This window comes from Falco cherrug, chromosome 9 (genome assembly GCF_023634085.1).
Source record: "Falco cherrug isolate bFalChe1 chromosome 9, bFalChe1.pri, whole genome shotgun sequence".
NCBI classification, from domain to species: Eukaryota; Metazoa; Chordata; class Aves; order Falconiformes; family Falconidae; genus Falco; species Falco cherrug.
Window position 1 is genome coordinate 15166522 of NC_073705.1, and position 25821 is coordinate 15192342.

The 25821-nt window shown below is 46.5% G+C and overlaps 1 protein-coding gene across 1 annotated transcript in view; it reads right to left on the reverse strand.

Moving 5' to 3' along the window:
• The window catches only part of BRINP1 (BMP/retinoic acid inducible neural specific 1), an 89756-nt gene that overhangs the window by 40006 nt on the left and 23929 nt on the right, over positions 1 to 25821 (reverse strand). The window contains exon 2 of the mRNA XM_005441989.3: positions 21457 to 21724. Coding sequence (XP_005442046.1) covers positions 21457 to 21674 — 218 coding nt within the window. The 5' untranslated portion in view covers positions 21675 to 21724. The remainder of the gene's footprint in view (positions 1 to 21456; positions 21725 to 25821) is intronic.

Sequence of the window (25821 nt, forward strand, 5' to 3'; positions counted from 1 at the left end):
AATTCACAAACTCTTGAAGAAAGGCAATCTTTATCCATGCTGCAAAGTGGCCTGCAATAAAAAGATAACCATGCTTCTTGTGCGCTATTTCATAAAGGAAAAGCTTTATTTTTGTCCTGTCCTATCCAGGGGACAGGGACTAGTGAATGCAAATACTTTTGTTTTCTGGGATCTGTTGGTGAAGCTTTGAGGTACTTGGTTATTCAGACACATGCTTAGCAATTTCCCAATTGTGAGTCATCTTTCCCTTAGACATTATTTGTGACTTTGATATATGGATCTCAAAGCACTTTTAAACAAACGTGTCACTGTAGACAGAGAAGCTAAGGCAGCAGGAGATGAACAACCTTTCCAAGGAAGAAACCCAACATACAGCACAGCCATGAACAAAATTGACCCAGATCTACAGGCAGACCAAAGTATTTCAACGGCAAGGACTAAAGTAGATGGTAGGGTCATGGCCAAGCTTGCTGCCCATTTTGTTGTGCCAAGAAACCCTCCCACCAGGGCTCCGTTCAGCAGGGTGCTCTGCTTCCCACATCACACTCAATAAGGCTAGGGGTGGCAGTGGTGATGTGCAAAGCACCCCCACAAGAGCCACAGAGAGCAGAAGTGCGTGTCTTAAAAATAACCGCTGCACATAGATTCCCAAATCCTAACCCCTTGGAGAGGACACAAGGGCCACAGGTAAACAGTGGAAAAACATGGAGTGGAGTGAGCTGGAGTCACGACACAGGGAAGGTGTTGGACATGACCTACAGCAAAGGTGAGATGGATCAAATGCACATCCCTGGCATTTATCTTCTACAAGGTAACAGGATCCCAAGGCCGTGAAATTGATCTAATAAAATGCAAACCACTTCCTTCAGGAAGGGGATGTTGACTGCCGACTCTGCTGTGTTCAAATCAGCCAAGAAGAACATGCCAGATGGCCTGGGAGAGAAGGTTGAAGACCTCCAGCAACGCTAGTCTGTACCCCTTCAGGTTGTCTGAATTCCTGTGATTTTATGAACATACATACCACAGCCAGCAGACTATTTTAGTGTAAAAAGGACCACCAGAGCACTTCCTTAGCTGACTGAGCCTCAAACACACCTAAAATAGCTGAGAGGGGTTGTTATACCCATGCTGTGGGTTTAAAACCTGCAGCACAGCAGAGGTGGTTCAGGGAAAGGGCAGTACACGCAAACTGCAAGCTGCCCTGCAACACACGCGGAGCCACATCAGCACCTGTCTGTACAAATCATTTAATTTAACTACAAAGCAAAATCCACTCACACACCAAGGTCCAGATGTGAAATCCAGGTGTTGGAGAATAACAGCAAAACCTCCTCTACTTTAGTGCAGGCAGCATCCAGCCCCACACAGAAAGGCAGCCTCAAAGCCCAGCAGGTCTCCAGGCTGTAAGCACAGCTACTCTCCCGCATCAAAATTTAGGGTTTTGGGCAGAGCTGAGCCCTGTCACTGAGCACAGGGCACGAACCTCTTTCCTGTAGGGCAGCATAAGGCCCGCTGCAACGATTTATAGCCTCACCATTCAAGGTCTACTTAGGGTGAAAGAGAGGTCAGCTGTGTGGGGAGAGCTGGCTTTTCTGGATTTTTTTAAATTATTATTATTTTTGTTTGTTTTCCTCAGGAGAGTAGAGTTTGGGGTTTTGGTTTTTTTTTGAGGGGGATGTTTGGGGTTGGGGTTTTTTTAAGTTTAGTAGGGAGAGAAATAGAGGGTGAAGGGGATTATTCTTTAGTAAGGCTTGTATGTCTCAGCTTTTCATTTTGGCTTGGCAGGTATTTGCTTTGCACGTTTATCACGGCTGGGGAATCCTTCGCTGAGTTTGGGCAGGAGCTTCTGTGGGCTTGGTTCTTCCCCTCTCGCCCGTACTGCTTTCTTTCATGGTGGACATTTTTGTTTGCATTAAGTTACAGTCAGGATCTCTCTGAGGCAAGGGACTGGAAAGTTCGTCTGGTTTCTGACTGATCATCTGATCTGGTCAGATGCTGCAGAAAAGCGAAGCAGATGATCTCCCCTCATGGCTATTTCAGGGGCTGAGGACTGGGTGGAGTAAAGGCACCAGCTCCTACACTAGCTAAAGCCATACATATGGCTGAGTAAGGGATTATGTGCTATTGCACATCTGAGCCTCTGCTCAGAAATAATGAACTGGACCCCAGAATTCTGAAGCACATGCATATGTATATATTTATCTACTGAACCAAATAACAATATCTGAAATGATTTTTATTTGCCTTCTGGGTTTTGAGATTTAAAGACACATATTTTTTTACTTTTCTTTGCAATCCTAAAAGACAGCTTATTCTTATTTTTTAAATGGAAGTTGTGAGTTATACAATTATATGACTCAAGCCTGGAGTACTTAAAGAAGACAGGAAAAAAGCTAGCACGAATCCCCCAACTCTTACAAATACTGGAGTGAAAAAAAAATAAATCTGTGCAGTCTGGTAGAGAGCTGGTCCCAATGTTTCCTGCTACTGGCTAGAAACCTCATAGCTCCCAGTGCCTGGGCAAGTGTCAGGAAGATGGGGGACAGGTGAATGCTGCCCCTTTGCTATGGGCTGGGTAGTTATTCTCTGGGGTGCAGCTCTACCCTCTCCTGAGCTAGGGCTGCTCAGCCCAGCAGGATGCTTTTCAGCACTCTCCATGCCAAGGCACCCAGTTTTCTTCTTTCTCCTGCTCCTTTGCAGAGTTGCTTCCCAGCCTTCCTTTCGTTTATTCTTTCCCCCAGCTGTTGCATTGTGCTGAGCAGAACAGATGTAGGGCCCTACAAAACCATATTCTTGTGGCAGGACATCGAACCTGATGTAAACTTCAACTCGTCCAGGGCAGGGGCTGTGGCAAGCCTGATGGAGGGGGGAGAGGCATCCTAAAACTGCCTGCAGTGAGGAATCAATTACAGGGTCCTGTGCAAGAGCATCACCCAGAGGCCTCCACAATAAATGCATGTTTATCTCCAGTACCCTCTGCTGCAGACCTGCTCGGCCCTGCTCCTTGCCCTGCTCCAAAGCCCAGTCGCTGGCGAATTTGCTGATCTGCGGATGCACGAAGCAGTGACTCCATACTAAGTCTTTTTGCAGCTCTGATGTTGCTCCTGTTTTAACTTACTCCCAACAGGAGAGGGGCTGGTTATTCCCACTTCCCTGAGCCACATCCCCCTGCCTGCCCACCTCTCCTTGCCCCACTTATCCCCATGTTGGAAGGGCAGGTGGTGGCTGTATTTAAAGCCTCAATCTTCCTGGGCACTGAACCATTACAAACAGCGCACTCATCAGCAGTGCTGAGTTTCACTGACTGATTGTTTTCTGATTCTGTTTGGCACTTTATCCTGGCTGCATAGAAAACTTATTATAAAATCATGTTTGTGTTCCATAGATTATATCTGTGGCTCACTGCAGTGGGAGTACAAAGCATGACAGACAGAGTCGGAGGGGCATGGCTGATGAAAGCCCCTGCCAAGGTGACAGAGCCCAAACTGCAGTGCAGTCACAGTGTTTGCAGAGATGAAAATAAGAGCCCCTTGATCAGCCGCGAGTTATCCTGGGGGTAGTTTAGCTGTTGAAATTCTCCTGACTACATCTGTGCCACGTGCCACAAATAAATGTTCCAAACACAGATTAGCGTGGTATTAGGTGACTGCAATTGTCCCTGCTGCTATTAAAAATCTGTTAGTCTTTCTCCTAGATAGCCCCAGGCTAGAGCCTGCCGTCCAGTCACACCTGCATCGAATCCAACAGCCTGTGGTAGAACTAGAGAGAATTCTTATTTAAGTTTGCTGTTGTTACTTGAGTTCTGGGAGCAGCCAAGGCCTGGGAGATGCAGTCTGCAAAGGCACCACCCATACTACCCTAGAGGTTTGGGACTGTAAATCTTCAAACAGCAAAATGTTGTGCCTGGCAGAGTGGCACATGTGAAGCTGTTACCATGGAGGGTCCTTTTAGTCCCATATTCCTTGGGCTGTGATACCAGATGCTAAAGCCTCTCTGTCCTTCCACCATCTCCCATGTGAGCCAAAAAAACCAGTGTCCTGTGAGATCAGCTGGGCACAGCAGCAGAACAGACTCTGAGTTGCATACGCCACAAAAATAGAGGCAACCGTCCCTTCCTAACCGTGCTTTTTCTGTCTTTCCCCTAGCTACATTTCCTGAATGCCTCCCAGCGATGCCCAGAGCAGTATGACTAGGATGCACTGGTGGCATTCAACCTTCCTTCCCTTGGCCTCTCTCCCGGGAAGAGCCAAGCATGTGGACTAGTGTTTTGTCAACTGCTTGATACAAACATTCCCGAAACATGAAAGGTGTCCCCAGGAAAAGGTCAAGTAGGAAAAAAAGTATCACCCCTAGAGAAACAATGAGACAGGGCTTGCTGGAGAGATGGGGAAATGTTACAGCCTCCCTCTCTCCCAAGTTATTTCTGGTCTCTATAATACGCCTTTTGGGAGGGGGGTCCTCTACTCCCCCCACCCCTGAGAACAGACAGATCTGCCAGATTCTCCAGCCCTTCCACTGCTCGTCTAAGACCAAGCGGTTCCCCGCTCTTTACAAGTTGGTCACAAGACACTGGTGGTGCCAGAGGCTTCATGTCAGTGGGGCTGGCCATCTGGAACAACCTTTGTGTACCTCTGTCTCCTCAACTCTGTTCCATTTCAGTCTCAGCTGCAATTTTATCTTTTTTTTCTCTCGCCCCTTGTCCATGACTCTCTTATTTTTCCCCTCATACTGTCTCTGCTGCTATGTATGATTATTCTCTGTCACTGTCCTATTTAATGCTGCAAAATGGTTGGGAAGATGGTTTCTGAGGATGATGTTGTGGAAAGCAAAGGTATCCCCTCATCTACCCATCGTAATGGAGCGGACTAAACACATCCAAGCACTGTGGGAGATGGATATCTCACACCAGCACCCTGGATTCTTTGCTGCCCAATACAGTCAGCAGCACAGTGCGAAATGGCCACAATGTCCTGGAGAAACTGCCAGGGAGATGCTTACGGGGACTTCTGGCTGAAGCAAGCAGCCCTCAGGATCAGACTGGGGGGCCCTTTCCCTGCAGTGAGCTTGGCGCATCACCTTATTCCAAAAGGACTGATTGCCCTTTCCTGGAGGAGCACATTGGGATGCTGCACATGCCATCACACATCTTCACCCAGGGTGGAGCATGCTCTCGAAAGCCCATAGGTCCTACAGTCTCACTGTTTCTGGAAACCCTGGGATCTGCAGGAGTCAGATCAGCAAAACACGATGACTCTGTGAGGCTTCTTCCTACATCGGGATTTTTTATCATGCAAACACCACACTGCAGCTGGTTCTGGGAAGGCCTCTGCCCACACACTAAATAAATTCTGGTGCGGTGCGCTGCTTCTCTATGGAAACCGTACCCTGCATCTCTCTCTATAGGATTTTTCTCATTTCAGGCTCCATAATAAATTAACGAGAAGATGTTTTCTTTACACCAACCATAGGAGAGACTCTTTGTGTACTCGATTAATCTTTAGTGATCTATATTAAATACTTATCTGAAGAAACGAGGCCTGTACTGCAGCAACATTTTCTATTATGAGACTTTATCATATCAAAAGATATTTTCCTGGTACTGACTCCTTCATATATACTCAGCCAGAATTTCCGATGGAAGGGCACCATAATTTTTTTTTCCTTTCTCTCCTAGTGACCTTTTCCCTCCATAACAAGCTGCTGATATGTTAGAATTTACTGGGTTATAAACATTTTTTATCGAGTAGGAGGAAGCTGGGTGATTTGGCATCAGCTTCCCTAATAAAACCCAGGGGAGAGGCTGTGATGTTTGACACCAATAAAGGCATGGAAGAAGATGCCGTCTTCTGGGATGCTGGTCACGAATGACAAGGGGAGTAAGTGAGTGTCAGTCACGTAGCCTCAGTGTGCTGAGGCACTTTTGGAAGGAGGCCAGCTTGCTGGCATGGGAGAGGGAGCTGGGAGGGACGTGGTAAAGGGCTCCTCTGTTCTTTCCCAGTGCTACCGAAATTGTGTGATCTACCACAGAAAGCTGTGAACTGGGATTCCTAAACCCTTTTTTCCTGCAACTGGGAGGTGGAGAGACACTAAACTCTTGAGCTGTCTAAGAAGGGAAGAGGACATTGGTGCTGGGTTCAGGCACTGGTCCTACAAGAAAATGGAGAACTCAGTGGTTGGATCTTGAATAAATAGTTGAATTTTCCTACCTGAGCTAGACCTGACATTGGCTATACATAAACAGAATTATAACTATTTTTCTTTTGAGGTATTGTCAAGAGGAAACTCAGACACAGGACTCTGCTTGTGGTGTCAGGTGCTGAACATCAACACAGCAAAATGAATGTCCAAGTTCACCAAGAGCTCACAACCTGATACGTCTCTGCCTCCCGAGGGAGCTTGATTTAAACTGGTCAATAACTAACTCATTCCACAAAAGCCTGAATAAATCATCTGATGACTAGATATAAACACATTATAAATGTTTAGTTCTGATAATATATGACTGAGCTGTTATTTTGACAAATAGCTAGTGAATAATATATTTGATGAACTGCATAATATTTTACTAATGATTAATTTATTCATTCGAAACAAACAAACAAAACCCAGCCTTTTCCTCAGCTACCATAAGGAACTCTAAGTAATGGCTGCAGAGAGCTTTGAGATCCCTGCATGAACTGTGTCTGTTATTCCTTTTTTTATCATTGTATATTTCTAGTGATTTATTACCAGGATAATAAATTCATGGCTTAGGTTACGGACAGCCTCATTTAAGACTATGACAGATCCTGTTCAAAAGCTTCTGGTTTCGTTATGCCCACCAAAACTACAGGAATTTGGCACTTCGGCAGTTAAGTATCCACACAAAGTGCTTAAATAGCTTTTTAAGTCTGGGCCAAGCTTATCTGAAACATCATCTGCTGCTTCTGAGCAGACAGAAGTGCTGACTGGGCAGCTTCAGTGGGGCCAGCCAGTTGCTACAGGACGTGGTCTGCAAGATTTACTTGGGGATTGCCCTGGCTGTAGTTCTTCCTCTCTCTCACTCTTAATCCCATTCAGAAATATAATTTCTGTGAGTTCACAGAGAAGATAAAGGACTAAAGAGCACGAGTGCTTCCTCAGAGCTTTCCTGCAAAGGCGGGCTGATTGATTACAGATTGGACGCTGCTCCGACTTCCTTTCCTAAATGAAAAATTGAGAGCTCTTAAAAATTGAATAAAATATGCCATTCTAAGAAGGATTTCCACTGGCATGAGCACAATAGGAGGTACTAGTGAGTTGCTCAGTGTTTCTGTGTGCACTGGCTAATCCTTTGTTACTCAGTCCCTGTGCAGTGGCCCTGTGGCACCTGATGATAACTCATCTGTAAGTGGTAAGGGCGTCAGTTCTGTGTCTCCAGACAAAGCTTAAATCGCTCGTGTTTGGGAGGGCTCTGACTTCAGTTGTGGCTGGAGCTGTCTAGGAGATTATTCCTTTTTGTCGCTACGTTCAGGGCTGCAGAATCTGGTTTTGTTCCATGCTGGAAGAATCTGGAACAGCCTGTAATGTTTTCATTGGACAAAATTTTATCAAAATAGATCATTTCCTAGATTGCTTTCTTTTGCCATAGACACTAATGACCAGAGAGGCCAGGACTTAAAAAAGTTGTCAAATCCGATTCATCAGCCTGAAACACCATACTACTGACAGAATAAAGCATTTTGACAAAACCTTACTTTGGAGAAAATATTGTTCTACCTCACTGAGTCGATTTTATTACACCTAAAATGCAAAGACTTTGCCGTCCTATCATTTGCCTTCCTCCATCCTTGCAGAACTTCACCACATTTTCTCCCCTTTTGGTGCACAGTGTCCACCACTATAAGTGAAACTCCCACCCCAGGGCAACAAACACTTGCAAGACTCTGACAGAGAGCTGAGATACTCCTACTCCAGCTAGCAGACAGCTAGCAGACAGCAGCTGAGCATATAAAGTCTTTACCTTCAGGTGCTCACCCGCAGTCGTACAGGAGACAGGCACCAGTGGAGCTGCAATGTTTAAGTGGGAAGATAAAGCTCTGTCTTTTAAAAAAGACACGATGCAAATACCTCAGTCCACAGGAGTGAAAACAATAAACTTATTTTTATGACTCTTCTGCAGAAGAAAATTAAGTCCAAATACAGCTGGCAATTATCCTGTAAGCTTATTATATAGCAGCATTCAGCCTCTTCCACACTCTTGGTTGCTCCTTTGTTAGATGCCATAAGACTCTTTCTGTCCCTATTAGAGAGCCATTTCACAGGGAAGTGTTCTCAGATTTCTTTTAATATGCCATAGGCCACGCAAGATGCTTCACCTTCCTCAATACCTGCATGCACCTCAAATATCAATGCTTTTGTCTGCACAGAGGCGTGCATGAGGCTCTGCGCACAGCGCCAAGCATGCTATGCCCTGCTACCTCCCTACCTCTTCAGCATGCACAGCCCTTAAACCGAACGTGGACAGCCTGAGTAAACATGTGTGTGGCAGGCAAGCCCACCACTTAATGATACTGGTGGCAATCCACCGTCATTTTATCACACCAGCATCCCTGTCTTTGTGTGTGTGTAAATATTCCAGGAGTAAAGTGCCCTGGGGGGTGTGTGAGGTGTGCAGCATATAGCTCATGGAAACAGTGGACAGAGTCGTTTCCACATCTGAAGGCTTTCCTCCCCTCTCAGATCAATTAAGTTCATCTGAAATTATCAAACAGTTAGTAAAACTTCTGGCATTGCTAAGTTACGTGTTGGTTCGATGTGCAATCTTGTGGTAGGATGGAAGACTCTAGAATATATTTCTCTCTGGGTTTGCAATGCTATTGCTCTGTGGCTTGCTTTCCCTGCTTATGCATGCTGACGAGATTTACTATTATGAATTGCCCCACAAAACTACCTTCAAACTCAAATTTAATAACCTAAGTATTATGAAGATCAATATTATGGCTATTCTCATTCATATGATTAGCACTAATATAATTTGGGGAAATATTTATGCTGCAGTAGTGACTGGAGACCTGGATTAAGAGGAGATCTCAGCATATATACAGCAGAAGAGACACTGTTCTCTCCAGCTGTGTACTGAAGTGCAATACTCAATCTCTGAGTCTCCACGGGTTTGGATATTTTATGTAAGTTATCTAATAAGATAACAAACCAGCCTTACAATCCCTACAGCCATATTGCTAACTGTTTGAAAATCATGAGTCAAGCTCAAAAAAAGAATTAAGAGATTGGTTTTAAAATTCATGAGACTTTTTAAATCTGATAAACTTCAGGGTTCCCGTGTCCCCCCCCTCCCCCCCTTCTTTTTTGCCTTCTGCTTTCTGACTATGTAGGAGTCGTATTATCAAGTTTTCCTCTGCAATTATGAGGGCTGTAAACTTACTTTAAAAATTGTGTTGAGACTTTTACATAATCACAGGACTCTGAAAGTGTGGGCTTTGAAGAGACATTAAACAGTCTTGAGATGCAGTTTGTCATGTGACTCGGCAACACTCGCCTGCTGAACTGCTACGGCACCGATTTCAAATATCAAACACTCCCCAGAAACAGCCAGGAGTCCTTTACAGGTGGGAGGGGGGAATCTGAGACGTTCACAGTCTGTGCATGAATGGGGGTAAGGGGAAGAAAACAGGGGGTGGGGAAAGGCAAAATGCAAAGAGAACATATTGATCTGGTGGGGAGCTTTATCCAGAGATGAAGCTAACAACCTTCTTTTCTTATTCCTGTCTCTCCTGCTTGCTCTTAACCATGCGACATGCAATTCTGCCTGTGTATCAAGCTCTCTTAGTAGCCTTACCCAGGCTGTGTGCCTGCACTCCCCAGGGAGAGCCCTGGACATTTGGAGAGGAGTGAGAAGTAATGTTCTTTCTGGGTTTTTGTTCAAGAGCTGGAAGCTACCACTGAAATATTTAATGCTGAATACTCAGTAGGCAGGTTTTCCTTGCTGAGAGAGAAAGAACCAATATGAAAGAAAGGGGAGGAAAAGCAAAATGAGGTTGGGCAGGGACGCACAGACAATGAAAACACCTTTTCCCTCCCGACATAATGTTGTTTCTTCCATCTCCAGGTAGCTGTGGGGAGGCAGTGTCCCTCACTGGCCAGGGTTTGCAGCCTCATCCAGGCTGAATCCCCAGGGTACGCTGTGATGGCCAGCTGCTGAAATCACTGATTAAACCCAGCCTGTGCTCCACCAGACCTGCCAGCAGCTACCAGTCCACGAAACCTTTCTCTGTCATTTGTAAAGGGGCGCTTTTATTGCAGAGACGACAAGATCTGTAGCCACATCAGCAGGGCGGTCAGTGTCAGGATGCTTGCAAGAGCTGTGACTAAATCAGTCAGAGCCCAGAGACAGGTCTCAGCTCTAAGCTGCAGGGGAACAGCTCTTCCACTGGCTTTTCATTATACACATTCATGGCAACAAGAGGCTATTGCAATATCAGCCATATCTGAGCCTCCAAATGCTGCTGTGCTAGCTGAGAGCAAAGCCATCGTATAGGGCTCTTCTTCAATGAACCTTGCCAAAGCTGTATGCCTCGGAGGTGGAGAGTGTCCAGAGGCTGCTTCTTAACTGTTCTCTAAAACATCTAGTTTCCCCTTGCCCTTGCTGAAACCGAGGGCAGGAGAAAGCATAGCACGGGTTTTCGGACCGGCAGGTGTCGAAGGGCAGCATGCCATAGGGGCAGAGCAAAGGGGTCCCTTCAGTTTGGGCTACGGAACTGCAGGAGGCAAAACATCTTCTGCCACTTCCCAGAGCTGAGGATTTCCACATTGCGTCTTTAAAGGAGCTGCACACCATGGGCCCGGATCAGGCTGTGGGAGCACAGGGCGGTCAGCTGGCACTTGCCACCGCTAGACGTGGCTATGCACAAGCAGAGGCTGTAGCAGGGTGGGATTTGGCCCCACAAGGCTGCAGAAGAGCCACGTACAGCAAGAGAAGGCAGGCTGGTGTAATTCTGCCCTAGCACAGCTTTTAGGGAAACTCTCCTTTCTCCGAGTAAGCTCTTTCATTGCAAGCAGAAGCACAAGCAGGCCTGACCTGATTGGGAATTTGATGTAATGGCTTCTTCTCCCGGCTGCTTACCCCTCTGCTGGGAGCCGTCTGCACATTAAAGCAGATGTTGGTTGCACTCGGGTCATGTTTCCAAGCTTTCTTTTGCAGTCATAAGGGCTAGACACTCTTCCCTCCCTCCCTTGCACTTGTTTCTTAATTAAAGCTTAAATTCTGATGTCGTCACATGACTGTAGGAGCAGAGCCCCAGGCAGGCATTTAGTGCTCTGTGTTGTCAGCGGGACTTTGATTTAGAAGCATAGCAGATACCTTGGAGAATCCCATCCCTCCGCTACGCCCCAGCCTGGCCCTGCTCCCAGCTGCTGGTGTCAGACCTCAAGGCTTGTCTTTCAGGGCAGGCACTGGTGCTGGTAGGAGGCTTTCCCACGCCACAGAGGACTGGGACAGGGATGATGTCTGTCCTGTTGAAAGAGGAGCTGGAGAGCCAGGCAGCTGCGAGGGAGGGAGGAGGAAGAGGCAGCACCTGCTTGGGCTGCAGGGTGCCTCCAGCCCAGACAGCTAGGTGGGTGTAAATACCGCCCGTCCCTGCCCCTCTCTTCCCATCCCTCTCGCTATTTCTCACCTGATGGGATGTATTTAACCACCAAAAATTACTCCCTGATGAAGGGAACCTCATTGCAGCTTCCTATAAATACTTCGTGATCACTGTGTCAGCAGTGGAAGGCTGCAGAGTGCTGTAGATGTGAAATTGGGTCTGATCGCCCAAGACACAGAGCTTCCAGGTCGGCAGCAAACAGCATCCCTAGTGCCCAGCCCTGGCAGCCCTCAGGCTGCCTCCACACCGTGCCCCAGGAGCAGAGTGGGTACCACCTGCCCAGGGCTCTCCTGGGGATGCTGAGGCTGCAGCCACCCGCCCCGCATGCTGCCGGCTGCTTCGCCGGGCACACATGTGCTGCCGCACATGGAGGAACCGCTGGCTCCGCACGGGCACGCTGGATTTCACACTGCCTGGAGAGGATATCCTGGCACCAAGGGTTAACCCAAACCCTTCGCCCTCCCTGGAGCGGGTAAAGCTGGGTCCTGGGCTTCTTTTCAGATGTGTCCTTGGGTTCACTATCTGTGCTTAGTAGTTTAACACAGGAAACCAGCCTGAATGGCTCCGAGTGCCCCGGTGGGATGCAGCTTGTTCCATTTACAGAGGCTGGTGGGTGGCAATCAGTAAAAAAGAAAGGAAAAAAAAAACTTTCTGGAACCCAAGGGAAACATTAGAGGGATCCAGAAATAGAAAAACCCCTATAATAGGTACAGTCATGCCATCTCCCAGTACTACTGGTGCCAGAACAAAATTATTCCATATATCTAACAGGATGACTTTTTTTTTTTTATATATAATGTAACAGCTTCTCTTGCTGAAATAAGCATCTGCCTGATTTGAAAGCAGAATTAATAATCTGTTCACAGGAAAAAAAAAAAAAAAAAAAAAAAAAGTGAAGGCTTCTTCTTGGGTTGTTAGTCTTTACAGTATGTTCCCTAGCCAGTGGACCATGGTCTGCTGGTCTGAAGAAGTCTGAGCTGAACGTGCAGAGTCATTGCTGTGGCAGCATGCTGGGGAGCTGCCCTGGGAGTCCTGCTGGGCACAGCTCACCACTTGTCAGGCAGAGGGGAAAAATCCCCCCACCAAGCAGGGTCTCAGAGGGGACCATGTAGACAGCTTCCTCTGAGCCCAGCAGGGTCCAGATCTCTTTGGAAAGGTTCAGCGACTAAAAATATTTGTCTGCGCTGCTTCTGGGATTCATCGGACGAGCAGTTAAAATATTTTGTTCTGGACTCAGAAAGGGAACTTCCGTGACTGAGCATGCAACTCTGCAGGACTGAGCTGATGCTCAGCTGATCCAGCTAAGAGCTTACCCGGGTCAGCAGGCAGGGCACCCGGTTAGCGATATGCCTTTCCAGGCATACAGCTCACGTGCATGCTTTTTCTCCCGAGGAACTGGCGTGTCCTAACCACAAGCGCCCTATCAGCATGTGAACTTATCAGCTGCATTGCTTCTGCGCCATTCCCCATGGCCTGGGCATCGGCTGCCACATTGAGATGTGGGTCCCCCCTTCCCCAAAGCTCGGACAGATGTTCTGTTCCTGTGACTTAGCAGCTCTGAGCATATCAAAGGCTGGTGCCATTTACCCTTCCATTTGCCCTCTGTTCTCAAGAATATCAAAGAGAAGGAGAGGTGTGTCTTTCTGTCGAGTCCTGCAGCTGTCAGTGGTGTTCGCAAGGCCTCGCCATCTGAATCCAATCCCAGCCAGAGCAGCTGCTCCTCCAGCCCCGATGGGGGCCAAGCTCCTTGTCTGCTCAGCCCAGCACTCCCAGGACTAAGCACTGTACAGCTCAGCTGGAGCTAGTCCCTGCCATCCCCCACTCCTGCCTTTCTTCTGCTTATGCAAATATATTAAAAGCTTCCCATAAGCAGGGAGACACATTGTGCAGGGAATGTAACAACAGTGGTCCCTGAACTGCATGAAGAATGAAGGTTGTGGCTAAAGGAGAGGCTACATGACGGAATTGGCTGGTTTACGCCCATCACTGAATGGCTGGTGTTTGCCAAACTGCTGTGTTAGAGCTGGTGAGACAGGAATGTAAATTGTGGGTCTCTTGTAAAGTTGCATAAACTTGTAGTAATGTCATTTTTAGATTAACATTTACATTGAAGAGAACACTAGGCTTCATTGTTTACATGCACTATGGAAATAGATTTAAATTTTTGGTTTACACACATTTATTTACAAGGCATTTACTGATTACAAACCAATGTACATCACTCGTTTACATGCATAATGTAAACTATGGAGATTTCGTATTTTTTGCCATGCAACGCTGTAAGGATTTCCATTGCTCATTCCACGCAGAGGCAAGAGCCTCCTTTCATCTCAGCTCCCTCTGTCCTTCAATAGCTGCCTTGCCTCTGCTAAAAAAACCTTCCCTTTGACTGGAAAACATAAAAGTTGATGTCCCCTTTAAACAGATAGCATAAAAAACTCTAATAGGGAAACCTTGTCAGCAGAACTTCAGCATGACTAAAAAAGCCAAAGCAAAGATTAAAAAGCCTAACAGTGCCTATCAATTTGTACCGGTGCAAAGCACCACCTTAATGCTGTTTGAGAAGAACCTTCACGGTGCTTTTTTGGATGCTTCAGGCATCCAAACAACTGGAACAGGACTGAAAACTTGCCAGGATGCGTGTGTGAGAGAGGAACTGTGCCTGCACCTGTGTTGTACAGTTTGTCTCAGTCAGTAGCACTCAGGCCTCAGCATCTGGCTTTGTTTTGAATGAGCATGAGCCTTCCCACAGCAAAGCTGCAATCCTCCTCCTCATCTTGGCTCTGCCTTCCTTGCCCAGCGCTGCTGGGGAAATGCTTTTTTTTTTTTTTTTTTTTTTTCTCTTTATCCTAAGATGCTAAAAGCTGAACCCAAGAGAAGTCAAAGCTGAACCCTGGGGAATTTTAAGATTTCAGAGTTGCAGAGTGAACAATAAGGACAGCCAGACTTCTTTTTTTTCCCCTCCTTCCCTATTTCAAGGGCATAAATACTACTTGCAAATTCAACATAAATTGAATGAGCAAGTTGAAGAGCGAACAGCCAAACAAAATGCACTCAAAATTAAAACATTTCCCTTTTGACATTTTTCAAGTGGCATTAGCTGACTTTGTGTTTTGAGATGAATTTTTATACCTTAAAAATTGGGAAAAAAAGAAAAAAAACCACCCAAAATTCACTGGATTACTAAAATGAAAACAAGCAGCAAAGCTTAAACCTTTCACTGAGCCTAAAATGAAATGTTTTGATTTTTTCATTTTACTGAAAAGTTGAACAAACGTCCACTTCAGATCAACCCATTTTTAATGTTATTTTCGTTCCGTACAGCCAGTGAACCACAAAATCAATTACTTGTACAGCTCTAGTGACCAGTAGATTAAATTCAATGCAATAGAGAGACAGCAAAAAAAGTCAATGAAGAGTGGAGAAATGGGAGAAGAATGGACTGCAAAAATGGTGGAAGCACCTCTAATAGATATTGTCTCTGCCAAAACTTAGCATGCTTTTTCACGATCACTTTGATACAACTTTAATCCACATTGCTGCTGAAAACAGCACTCTCACCAGTCCCCTCAGTCCCCTTCTCGCCTTCCTCTGCACAGTCCTGTCCCTTCGCTATCACACAATGAGCAAGACCAGAAAAATTATCTAGTTGAAAACTGACTCTTTTTCTGTTTTTTTTTTCTTTTCCTTTTTTCTTGCCAGCTTATTTTTCTGCCAGATCAGTTCCTCAGCTGTGGGAATCACAGGTTTGCATGAAACCTGCCTGGAAGTTCTGGCCAGGAAAGGCAAAACTGTTGTGATAGAAGCTGCTAAAAACAGTCATAGAAACCCCACATTCACTAGCCAGATTGTCTAAGTCCAGTTCCTCAATGCTGGAGTTGCATTCTGCTTCTGCTTAGAAATAATAAATACTCAAAATGCTCCCAGCCAGCCAGCCAGGCACGCAGCCTTATAAACCCTGGTGCTGGGTACGCAGGTCCTGGGCAGTGGGTGATGCTGGATGTGCTAGAACAGATTCTCCAGCCAATAAATTGGTGAATTTTCCTTGAAGTCAACAGCTTCACATATTTATGTCACAGAGAATCTGGCTCATTGTTTTTAATTTGTGGTGCCATAAAACTCTGAAAGTTTTGTGAGACAATTTTGTGAGACCAAATTTTTTTTTTCCTTTTTTAATTTTTTTTCCTCTAAGGGCAAGTTCAAGCAGCAGTACAGCATATGCATTTCTGAGTCAACTGTAGCCTGTGCTACGTGCACAGCAAAGATCCTCGCTTCATGATAATTCTCCTCCTCTATGCCGAGGGAATGACACATTTAGAGAGCACATAGTTGCTCAGATTTGTGGATTTCTAGGACTAAATAAAAATCTCTAGTGTGGCTGAATACATTCAGCAGTGCAAATCCCTTTATGAGCACCCAGTTTAGTGTCCACTCTGAATCGGAGACACAGGGAAATCACACCGATGTTGGTTAGATGGGACCCTGGGGATCCCTAATCCAGCCTCCCACTTGAAGCAGGACTGTCACCGGCTCTTGAGCACATCGGCTGTGGCTTTGTGCAGCCAAACCTTGAAAACTCCAAGATGGAGATAACCCTCACCTCTCCATCGACCTGTCACAGACCTGCACCACCCTCCTTATGAAACAATATGGTTTTTTTGGGGGGGTGGAATCAGCATTTTTTCCCCAGGCCACATCCCAACCAATTTATAGCTAGCTTTTGCAGCTACTTACTCACAACCTTTCCTGTCTCGGGAGCTGTATTTCCTTTTTATATACCCAGAGACCTTACTGTAACGTGTGTACGTAAGCAGTCAGTTTTGTCCTGTCACCTGCAGGCAGAGGGATGGGGCAGGACTGGCTGGTTTGTTGTCACATCCCCCACTAAGTTTTGAATCTGTAGTGCATTCCAACCAGACTTGGCAGAGGTCTCAGAAGCATTCTGTATTTGCAGGCTTCATGAAATTAGGCAGCCTCTAAATGGTCCTGCTGCAGGAGAAGTTGCAAGGCGAGCAGATCTCTTTTTTTATACCCCAGGGTTTCCCTGCTCTCTTGCACAGAGAGCCAGATTTCCCTGTCCCTACTGTCATTTCAGAAAATGGAATTAAACTCCCACACGTGGAAAATCCACATTTCTTCTTGCACATGCACACTCCCCTTCCAGCCCTGTGTGATCATCCACTTCATATTGCTGTCGTCCCTTATGTCCAAACGTCTTGCAGCATTTAATTAAGTCTACCCAGCAACACAGAGCAGAAAAATGCTCTCATCTCCCATCCTTGGGGGGTGGGGAGGGAACCAAGGCGCAGAGGAGTGAGCTTACCCACAGCCACACCATGAGCCTGGGGCAAAAATATAAACTCTGCCTGTATGACCTCTCTGCCAGTCTAACTGAGTCCCTCTTCCCAAGGCGGGGTGTCCTGCCCCTGCTTTGCTATGGGAAAACTGGCAGAGGCAGCCTGTCTACCCAGCTGAACAAGACCACCTTACCCCCTCCCTCTTTGCCTCCCCTGTCTCACCTCTGACATCGAACAACAAAGCCTCATTTTTTTCTGAAAAAAAGATTCGTTTTTCTAGAACTTGCTTAAACTGAGCAGCACCATTAGCGAAATGCCTTTGTGTCAGTGCTTCTGCCTGGCTATTTGCATAGTGTATTCAAGTGCTCAGTCTACTGTTTCTTTTGCTTTGCCTTATAGCTAAATAATCAGTTCCTGGAAGAAGAGAAGAGGACAACACAACAATATACTTCAAAGAGGTGGACTGAAGCTGTTAATTATGTTGTGGTAACAGGAATGTTCTCTGGTTTGAGCAGTGCCCTAGTCCCAAAACCAAGCTGAGCTTCATCTGTTTTCCAGCCTTCGTGCAGTACCTAGTACCCAAGGCTCTCATGACTAGGAACAACAACAAGGATAGTGATAATGAATATTCAGACATCCCACAAACCACTCTCAGCATCTGCCATCCTATCCGCATTAGCATCAGAGTGCACAGATAATGATCAAAGCAGCATTTTCCTGCCAGAGGCCCCCCTAAATCAGCCTTATTAGTATGAATCAATGCTGATTAATGTGCTTCCTTAATGCAATTGTATCTACCCCTACTGTTCATGATTTAATATAAAACATCTCCCACCTTTGCTTGCCTTCCTCCTAATATCACATTTGAGGTGCAAACCTTGACTGAGGGTACCAGGAATGGTTCCTGGTATCAGTGGTTCAAGTTTTGCAAGAAATAGACCTGGAATCTACTAAAATAAAATACACAGAAGGAGGAATGAGCCTTTGGAGACTGACAGTGAATGGCCTTTCTGTGCTAGAATGGCAGATCTGGATGCAGGCATCCTATGAAAAGGTATCAGCAGCTTCTCTGTTCTACAGCAATTCTGCTTGTGCAGCATATAAAATAGCCTTGCTAACTAAACCAAGCTCCTTCCTTGCTGACAGACTTCTGGACTTCAGCCGTGATGGAAGGAGGAGTGTTGTATGTTTTAGTTTGGTGTTGTTTCCTTTTTAACACCACCTGTAAAAATGAGAAAATGCTGCGTTGTGCCTTATGCTTGCCGTGTAGCATTGACAGGGGCTTTATCTCCGTCGGTTTTCAATGTAAATGACATGGTCCTAATGCACTGTGTCCATGCTTCTGCACAGCAAGACACTGGGGAAATCACCACTAAACAGGCAAGTGTTTCAATTAGGGATGGGTGAGGTCCTCCCGCCTGATTTCACATCCACTCCAAAGTGCTGTGGCTGGTTTGAGGTCTGCTGCTGTTGGCCTTAGAGGAAGAGCAGTGGTCTTTCCTACCAAATGTCAAACCTCATCCAACAAAATCAAAAGTGCTCCAAGGAACTGCCTGACTGAGGGACAAAGAACAAACCGGCCAGCCAAAAAAACTATGGGAGAAAGGGGACACTGAGAGAGGAGACTAGACAGAAAATTCCCATGCTCCGTATCAGCTGCTTTTCTAAGGAAAGGAGCGATATCCTTAATGTAGAATATCTGCCTCCCTTGGGCTATTCTAGTGCAAAGAGCAATTGAGAGACATCATTTGGTAGGAAAGAGGCTTCTATGTTGGAATTAAACAGTTGACAAAATCCCAACAGCTTTACAGATTCTCGAAGTCAATTTAAAGAGCCCACAAAATGAGATTTTTACCCCTGTGGGTTTCTGTGAAATGATATGTTCTGGAGGGTACATGTGCTCAGAGTCCAGCTCTTAACTGCTAGAATTGGCTGGGGCTCCGCTAGTCCACCATAGCAAGTCTGATTTTGACACTCCCTAAAAAATGCATGGGCCTAATTTTTAAGTGGCCAGCTCTGCCAACAGGGCCAGATATTAAAAACAAATAACCCTTCAGCATCTAGCCAGCCTCCTACCTAATGGCTCCATCTGCTCTGCTGAAGCACATGAGGCTCTCCCTCCTCCTCCTCAGCTGACTGTAGTGGGAGCAAAAGTTAGTCCCAGACAGTGCATTTCCAAAGCGCTCCTCTGCCAGCAGCTCAAACCATGACACACATGGCTGGATTTCTCCAAGCCCTCAGCTCCCTCCTTCAGTTTAGTGCATGGTATTTGGCCATGAGGTGCATCCCTAGGTGCCCTTGCAGTCTTCCCATGTCTTCCTAAACTCTCTCACTAACTACTTCCACTGGACTTCATCTCATCTCCAGTTGCTTTTGTGAATAATGACTTCTCCAGCATTCTGACCATCTGCAAGACCTGTCTCAGACACCTCCCATGCATGCAGAGTGCTGCTGCCCATTTTTCCAATGTCGGAAGAAGGACACTGTGTCCTCCTGTGCTACAAGTGTCTTTCATAAGTGCTTTGGCAATATCCAGCCAAAATGGAGAAAACCAGATAGATCCCTTTCCACTTCCCATAAATGAAGTTCACCCTGAACCAAGATAAGCCTTCAAATTCTTACCAGTCTCCTACAAACCAAAGGGAAATTAGTTCCTCGCTCCATAGCAGATAAAACTAGAAATAACAGACTTTACATACAAACAAGATTTTAGCTCCTTTATAAAAGTGGGGACAGCAAAGCCATGGTGCAGGTGGCCTGCACTGGGCATGATTTTTTCGTCACGTTAAACCTTTCAGGTTGCCCACAAGCCTCTGTCATATGTGACACAGGTATGTCTGAGTCTGCCTTGGGGAAGAGGCATGGATTAAATGACCTCTCAAGGTCCTTCCAGACCCATTTCTCCATGATTCTTAGAGACAGGATCCCAGGCTTGATGGATCTCTGGCCTGACCTACAGTGACAGTTCTTAGATGTGTCTGAACACATACATTGCATGCATTTCTCTGCCACTACAGCCCCTGCAGACTGCTGCGGTGGCATTCAGGGCTGAAGAGCTCTTTAGCAAAGGGCAGAGCCGCTGCCAGGGGCATTGCACAGGGCAGAGATTTGCAGTCTCGATCAGAGTACACCTTGTCAGGCAGGGCAGGAGGAGAGCTGGAGATATCCACAACCAGGAAGAAAGTCTTTTTGAAAAAGGCATGTTTTCTCTGCTGCTATGTGCAAGCAAAGACAGTGAGGCACACTTAGTGGAAGTGTGGCAGCATAATTTCTAGGGTTTGGGGCTGTCTTCCCCCTGAGCTGTTTTGAATGAAGAGGACAAGCCAGGACAATATCTTCAACCCATGCTAACCTGCCCTTGCTCTGCGGGCTGGTGCGAGGGGAGGGGACGCTGCACTCCCTGGAGGCCCTGGGACAGGCGCAACTCATTTTTCTTCCCCACACATAGATGATGTCTCACACATCGCTATTAATCCCCAAGTGCTTTTGGCTTTCTGCCCATGGGGAGAACACTGCCTGCACACATGGTTTCCCTGCTCCCCCCATCCCCCAGTCGTCGTGTATGTGTATCTGCGTGCGTGTTGCCAGCTTATTCACTAGACCTTTCCTACCTACTGGTTTGCCTGGTTGTGTTTTCAAGTGTCTTTCTGAAAGACAACAGGACTATATAATTATGTAAATGCACACATGTCTATGAGAGTTTTGCCGTCTCTTTGGGTTTTTGCGCAAATCTCATGACACTTGCTCTCTTATTCCCCTTCACTCCAAAGCGCTTGCTGCTTTAATAAGAGGCTCATGTGAGCACCCTAGCTTTTCATGTTAAAATGAAAAAGGAAAAGTGCATTTCTGGATATCACAGCTGGCAAGAAGAGCTTGAAAGAAGCAACAAAAAAGGCTTCAAAACCTAGAAGGCAAAGGAAAATCCAAATTCTGCCTATTCTCTGTAGTTTTTTTAGATGGAAGACTTTTAAACCAAAATCACAGTCCTGGGGACAAGTCCAATTCATACATGCAGATAATCTGCAAAGGTCTGTGGTAGGCAGTTCACAGCTAAAACTCATGGACAGCAGTGTGAGAACTGCCATACCGATGTGTGTCTTGACATCTTTATGTCTGTTCTTGCCCATGTGAACCTTGAGGTGTCAGCAGTTCACATGTATGCATTTGGTACAGAGGCCTGGTCAGCCTGCAGGTGCCTTGATTTGAAAAAACATGCCTGTGAACCTGCCTATGAACTTATCTGTCACCACAAATGAAGTACACCCACACCTTTGGTCCCTTTTTTCTCAATCTATGTAGTGCACATTGCCATGGTACCGCAGTGCCTTCATCTTACTATCAGAGCATTACATCTGAGACTTTGAAGCAATTTGCATTGCCAGCTGAGGACCATGAAGAACCAAAGAAGTGTTTCCAGGTGGAACAGGAACAATGATGCATCTCCCAGTGACTACGAGCCTTGAGCCCCTGGGAACCGGCTGAGTTCCCACCACCTAACTTACCCAAGCTACAGGTGCTGTAGGAAACCAACGTACCTGTATATTTTATATCTGGTTGTAAATCCTTGACGATGTCTTTCCACAAAGGATAAGTAGCTCCGCGAGTGGTGGAAAGGGCCCCTGTCTGAAATAAGCCAATCAAACTCCTTGGAGACATGTTGGTTGGTAGCAGCTGGGTCCTGGTGGGAGGGCTGTACTAGTATATGGTCCCATATAAACAGGAGGTAGAGGAACTCAACAAGCCTCCAGTTCATGCTTTTCTGTCTGCCTTTTTCCTCTCATTCTTGCTCCATTCTGTGGAGTCCTGTTGAAAAAGAGAGGGAAGAGGACGAAGGAAAGAGAGAGAGAGAGAGAAATGTAGGGGAGGAGAGGGAGGAGGGAGAGAAAGAGAGAGTTTAAAAATGGGATTTGCTTTGATCCTTTGACAACCATCTCTCAGGGTGAAAACAGACCTGAAAAATCAAGTTTTAAAAGACTTCAGTCTGCCTGTGTTACAGCTTAAAGTATTTGGCAGTGTTTTATTCATGTACCTAAGTGGTGCCTTTAACCTCCTGAGCATATATCACCTTTGAAATAACCAGGTCCTGACCTGAGACATTCTCACCCAAGCTTCTCCATCATTTCCCTCGTGAGGTTCTCCACAGTGCCGCAAAGGCGAGCACAGGCTGGGCGCAGAAGGTGGCTGCACCCTAGGCTACAATTACCCCTTTATTTTCCCTTTAATGCTGTGCCAGAGAAACGTGTCTTCTGCTTTCATGTTTCTCTGATGATCTGTGATCCATACTCCATGCAACCTGAGCAATCTATAAAGATCCAGCTCTTACTTTAAAGTGTTGCCAAAAAAGAAATAAAACAAAATAATTACCCAGGCTTCACTGATGAGCGCATGCAGACACACAGACACACACACACACAGACACACACACACACACACGACACTATGAAATCCTGCCAAACTTCGAAAGATAAAATCACCTCAACCCGTTTTCCTGCCTGGGTGCTTGGGAGCTGTGTGTCTGGTGGACGGGGACAGGAACTGTTGCTATTTCGATTACGGGAGGACCTCGAGGCTCTTCCCAAGATCAAGGCTCTGCAGGGCGACACACTGAACATGCCTATTCACCCTAGGAGCTCTGCTAGGGAGCTCAAGGGGATGCTGCACACCACTTGGCGCAGGGCACGCTATTGCTCACATGGTGGGAGAGCGGCTGTCCTGCTGCACACACCACACACATCCCCCCATCAAATCATGGCTGCAGACAGCCCTGCTACAACTCAGCTCCTCTCCCCGGTGTGCTTAACGGCTAAACAGACAAGACATATGATGAGTGGGAATGGAAACAGAGGGGTGAAATGCCTTGCCAAAGGTTACACAGCAAGCCACAGATACAGCTGGAAGGGAGCCCTCGTCTCCTGACTCCTGTTTCCAGCGTTTCAACCATTAGATCACCCGCCTCCGCAGCCATGCTCTTGGCGCGGTGCCCTTCTCCGAGCGAAGCCATGGGCTCCGTTGGCGGAAGGTGAGCGGCTTGCTTAGCTGGCACCCTGCGCCTGGCACGGACCCCCTCCCCTTCTGCTTCCGAACTGCAACGCAGCTGCAGCAGCAGCCCAGCGTGTTCGGTTGTGCTCCTCATTGCTGGGAACTGCTGATGCTGCTCTGAAAGAGTCCTCTCCACAGGCAGGATGTGTTCCTCCTCCTGCCCACCTCCTGTCCATCTGCCTGCCTTGCTGCGTTTTGTGGAGGATGTGCCAAGACAGTGGGCATGCCCGGGCAGGCAGAGCTATCTTGAGGCTGCATCCCTCACTCTAGGAGCAAAAACCTGGCCAAAAGTTACCCTCAGAACAGGTGATACCCAACTATTTCTGCAGAATATGCTGCAGAAAGACTGTAGCTACTTTTTAAAGCAGGATATTAGGCTACACAGAGCTCTGCTGCAGTGAAATTTAGTGTCGGGTTTATTTGCACATCTCCAGAAACCCTTCTGGTTTTGAGTCTGAGTCCACCATAAGCACTCAAAAATTTGTAATTCCCAGAGAGAAAAGGTTTTGCTAGGAGTGTAGGAAAGGCCAAACCAAGGTGTGCTGGAGGTGCCGTGCCAATCTGCAGCACTGCATGTGAACATGAGACCTTGGCTGGTGCGAGCAACATAGTAGAGACCAGAGGGCGTTAGCATTTGTGGTTGGCATGGCTGTCTCCTCTGCTCCAGGAGCTTTCACCGGGAGCATGGCAAATCTGCAGCCCATGGCAGTGAGCATGCATGGCCCCTGTGCGGGTGGATTGAACCCAGGAGTGTGACGGGAGCACAAGTGCCGCGTGTGTGTGTGCGCCGGAGTGTGTGGGAGTCTGCACGTGTGCACAGCATGTGTTTGGGGAGCTGCAGTGAGCTCAGCAGCACTTGACAAAACGGAGTTGTGTAAGTCTGGTTAAAAATGACAGTCAGCTGTTGCATTACATGAAAAAATGAAAAAAATTAAGTAAGGGAAAGTCAACGAATGTTCGCTTTTTCTGTTGGGCAAATATAAACTTCTTTCCAATTGCAGATAGAATATTACTGTTATTAAACCTAATGGTACCTGTAGCTCCTGACTGAGGCGGTTGTTCCTGTCCTGGAGGCATGTATTTAGTATCAGCCTTCATCACTGACTCCTGCTTCACCCATAAATGTAGCAGCTCTCGCTGCCCTAGTCCCTTGCCTCTCAGAAAGGACTGGTTCTTACAAAACTGGGGTTTGGGGAGTTCCTAGCCCCACATTAAGGGGAACAGATCATATTCCAAGTGGGCTACATTACATCTGTGCTGTCACTCAAAGTGGTCATGAACTCAAGGTGACTACTGAGACATGCTCCCACCCTCAGCACTTCCAATTTCCGCTTCAGGGGATTGTTTCCCCTGCTTCTCCATCCAAGCTACTTTCTCTGCCTTGCTGCTCTTTGCAGACCTACAGTGCTGCCCCATCACAGTAAGCAGCTGCAAACTCAGCACATTTGCCATTAGACGGGTATGCAGATTCGCTGCTGATAAGGATCAGTTCCTCCATACACATTGTCCAAACTCGCTTGCTTGTCTGTTCATTAAACTCATCCATAACTACTTCCTTCATCAGCCAGCCTGGATCAGTTTTCTTTTAAACATTTCACTTTCTATTGAATTTCTATTGCAAAGAGAGGAAGGGAGCTTTTACATACCAAAGTGGAGTGATAGCCCACGTCCAGTTCCCAGCACATTGCAGGTGTGAGTATGAGAAAAGCCAAATAAACTGGGTTCCAGAAAAATCCCAGTGCATCCTCCCACATGCAAGCATCATACATTGGGGAAATATCAGCTCATAAAGGAGAGAGGATACTCACTAATTCCCCCCATGCACCTCTTCATCCTCCTTTCCTTTCCTTTTAGGTCAAAGTTAGAGTCAGGGTGATTAGAGTTGTGATGGCTCTTAACTAAGCGTTAACACATGGGGAGAATATGGCTTAAGATCGCTAGAAGAAATGGACACATCCTCAGTCTGGAAGCTGGCTGTATCAGCGCTGGGAGCAGGGAATGGTGCCTGAGGCAATGGAGGATGGTAGAGCACAAGTGGGTCTAGACAACTATCACACCATCAACTTTAATTTTTTAGTAGTATCTTTTTTTCCCCCCTGTAGCTGCTGTAGAGATGTTGTTACACATTAAAGATTAAAACACACCACCAGGCTGGTCCCCATGGAAGCTATAAAGCTTAGTAAAGTGGGTTTATTTTGTGTCTAAGGCAATATTGTGAGGCGCGTTCAATCTAACTCCTAACAAGTTTGAATCTGAAATTAATTTGTTAGCTGTCTTTACGGGGCTTCATTGATGTATGATACATTCTGGGGATTTTGCAAGAGGGATGGGGGAAAAAAAGGGCAGGGGGCAATATCTCAAAAGTATACAGCCCTTGGGTAGGAGACTAAACACTCATGAAAAATCTGGCATAGAAGCAATCTCTGCACTAAACGGGTGGCTTGAAGAAGTCAGACACTGGTTTCTGATCCAGAAATCCAGCATTCCACTCAGTTCTGCCTCAGACACACTCTATGATCTTGGGCAGTGCCCTTACATGCTTTTTTGCCTCACTTTCCAATTAACAGCATGGAAACACAATAGTATTTGTTTGACTATGTGGACCATGAACTTGGAGAGACCATCATCTGGTTATAGCACCCAGTAAAACGCAGTCATGCTGCCCACACAGCTCACTGGGTGTTTCTGTCCTACCATCTCAATGTGTCGGCAAGCTTTGCAATTTATCAGTTAAAAAAAATCCAAGCTATAAAGCCCATTTCCACTTAGGAGCACTACAGAGCAATGCAGTGAGCTAGGTCCTTCTGGTTCACGTCAACAAACATGATCTTGCCATTGTCGCATCTGTTAATAAACATGAT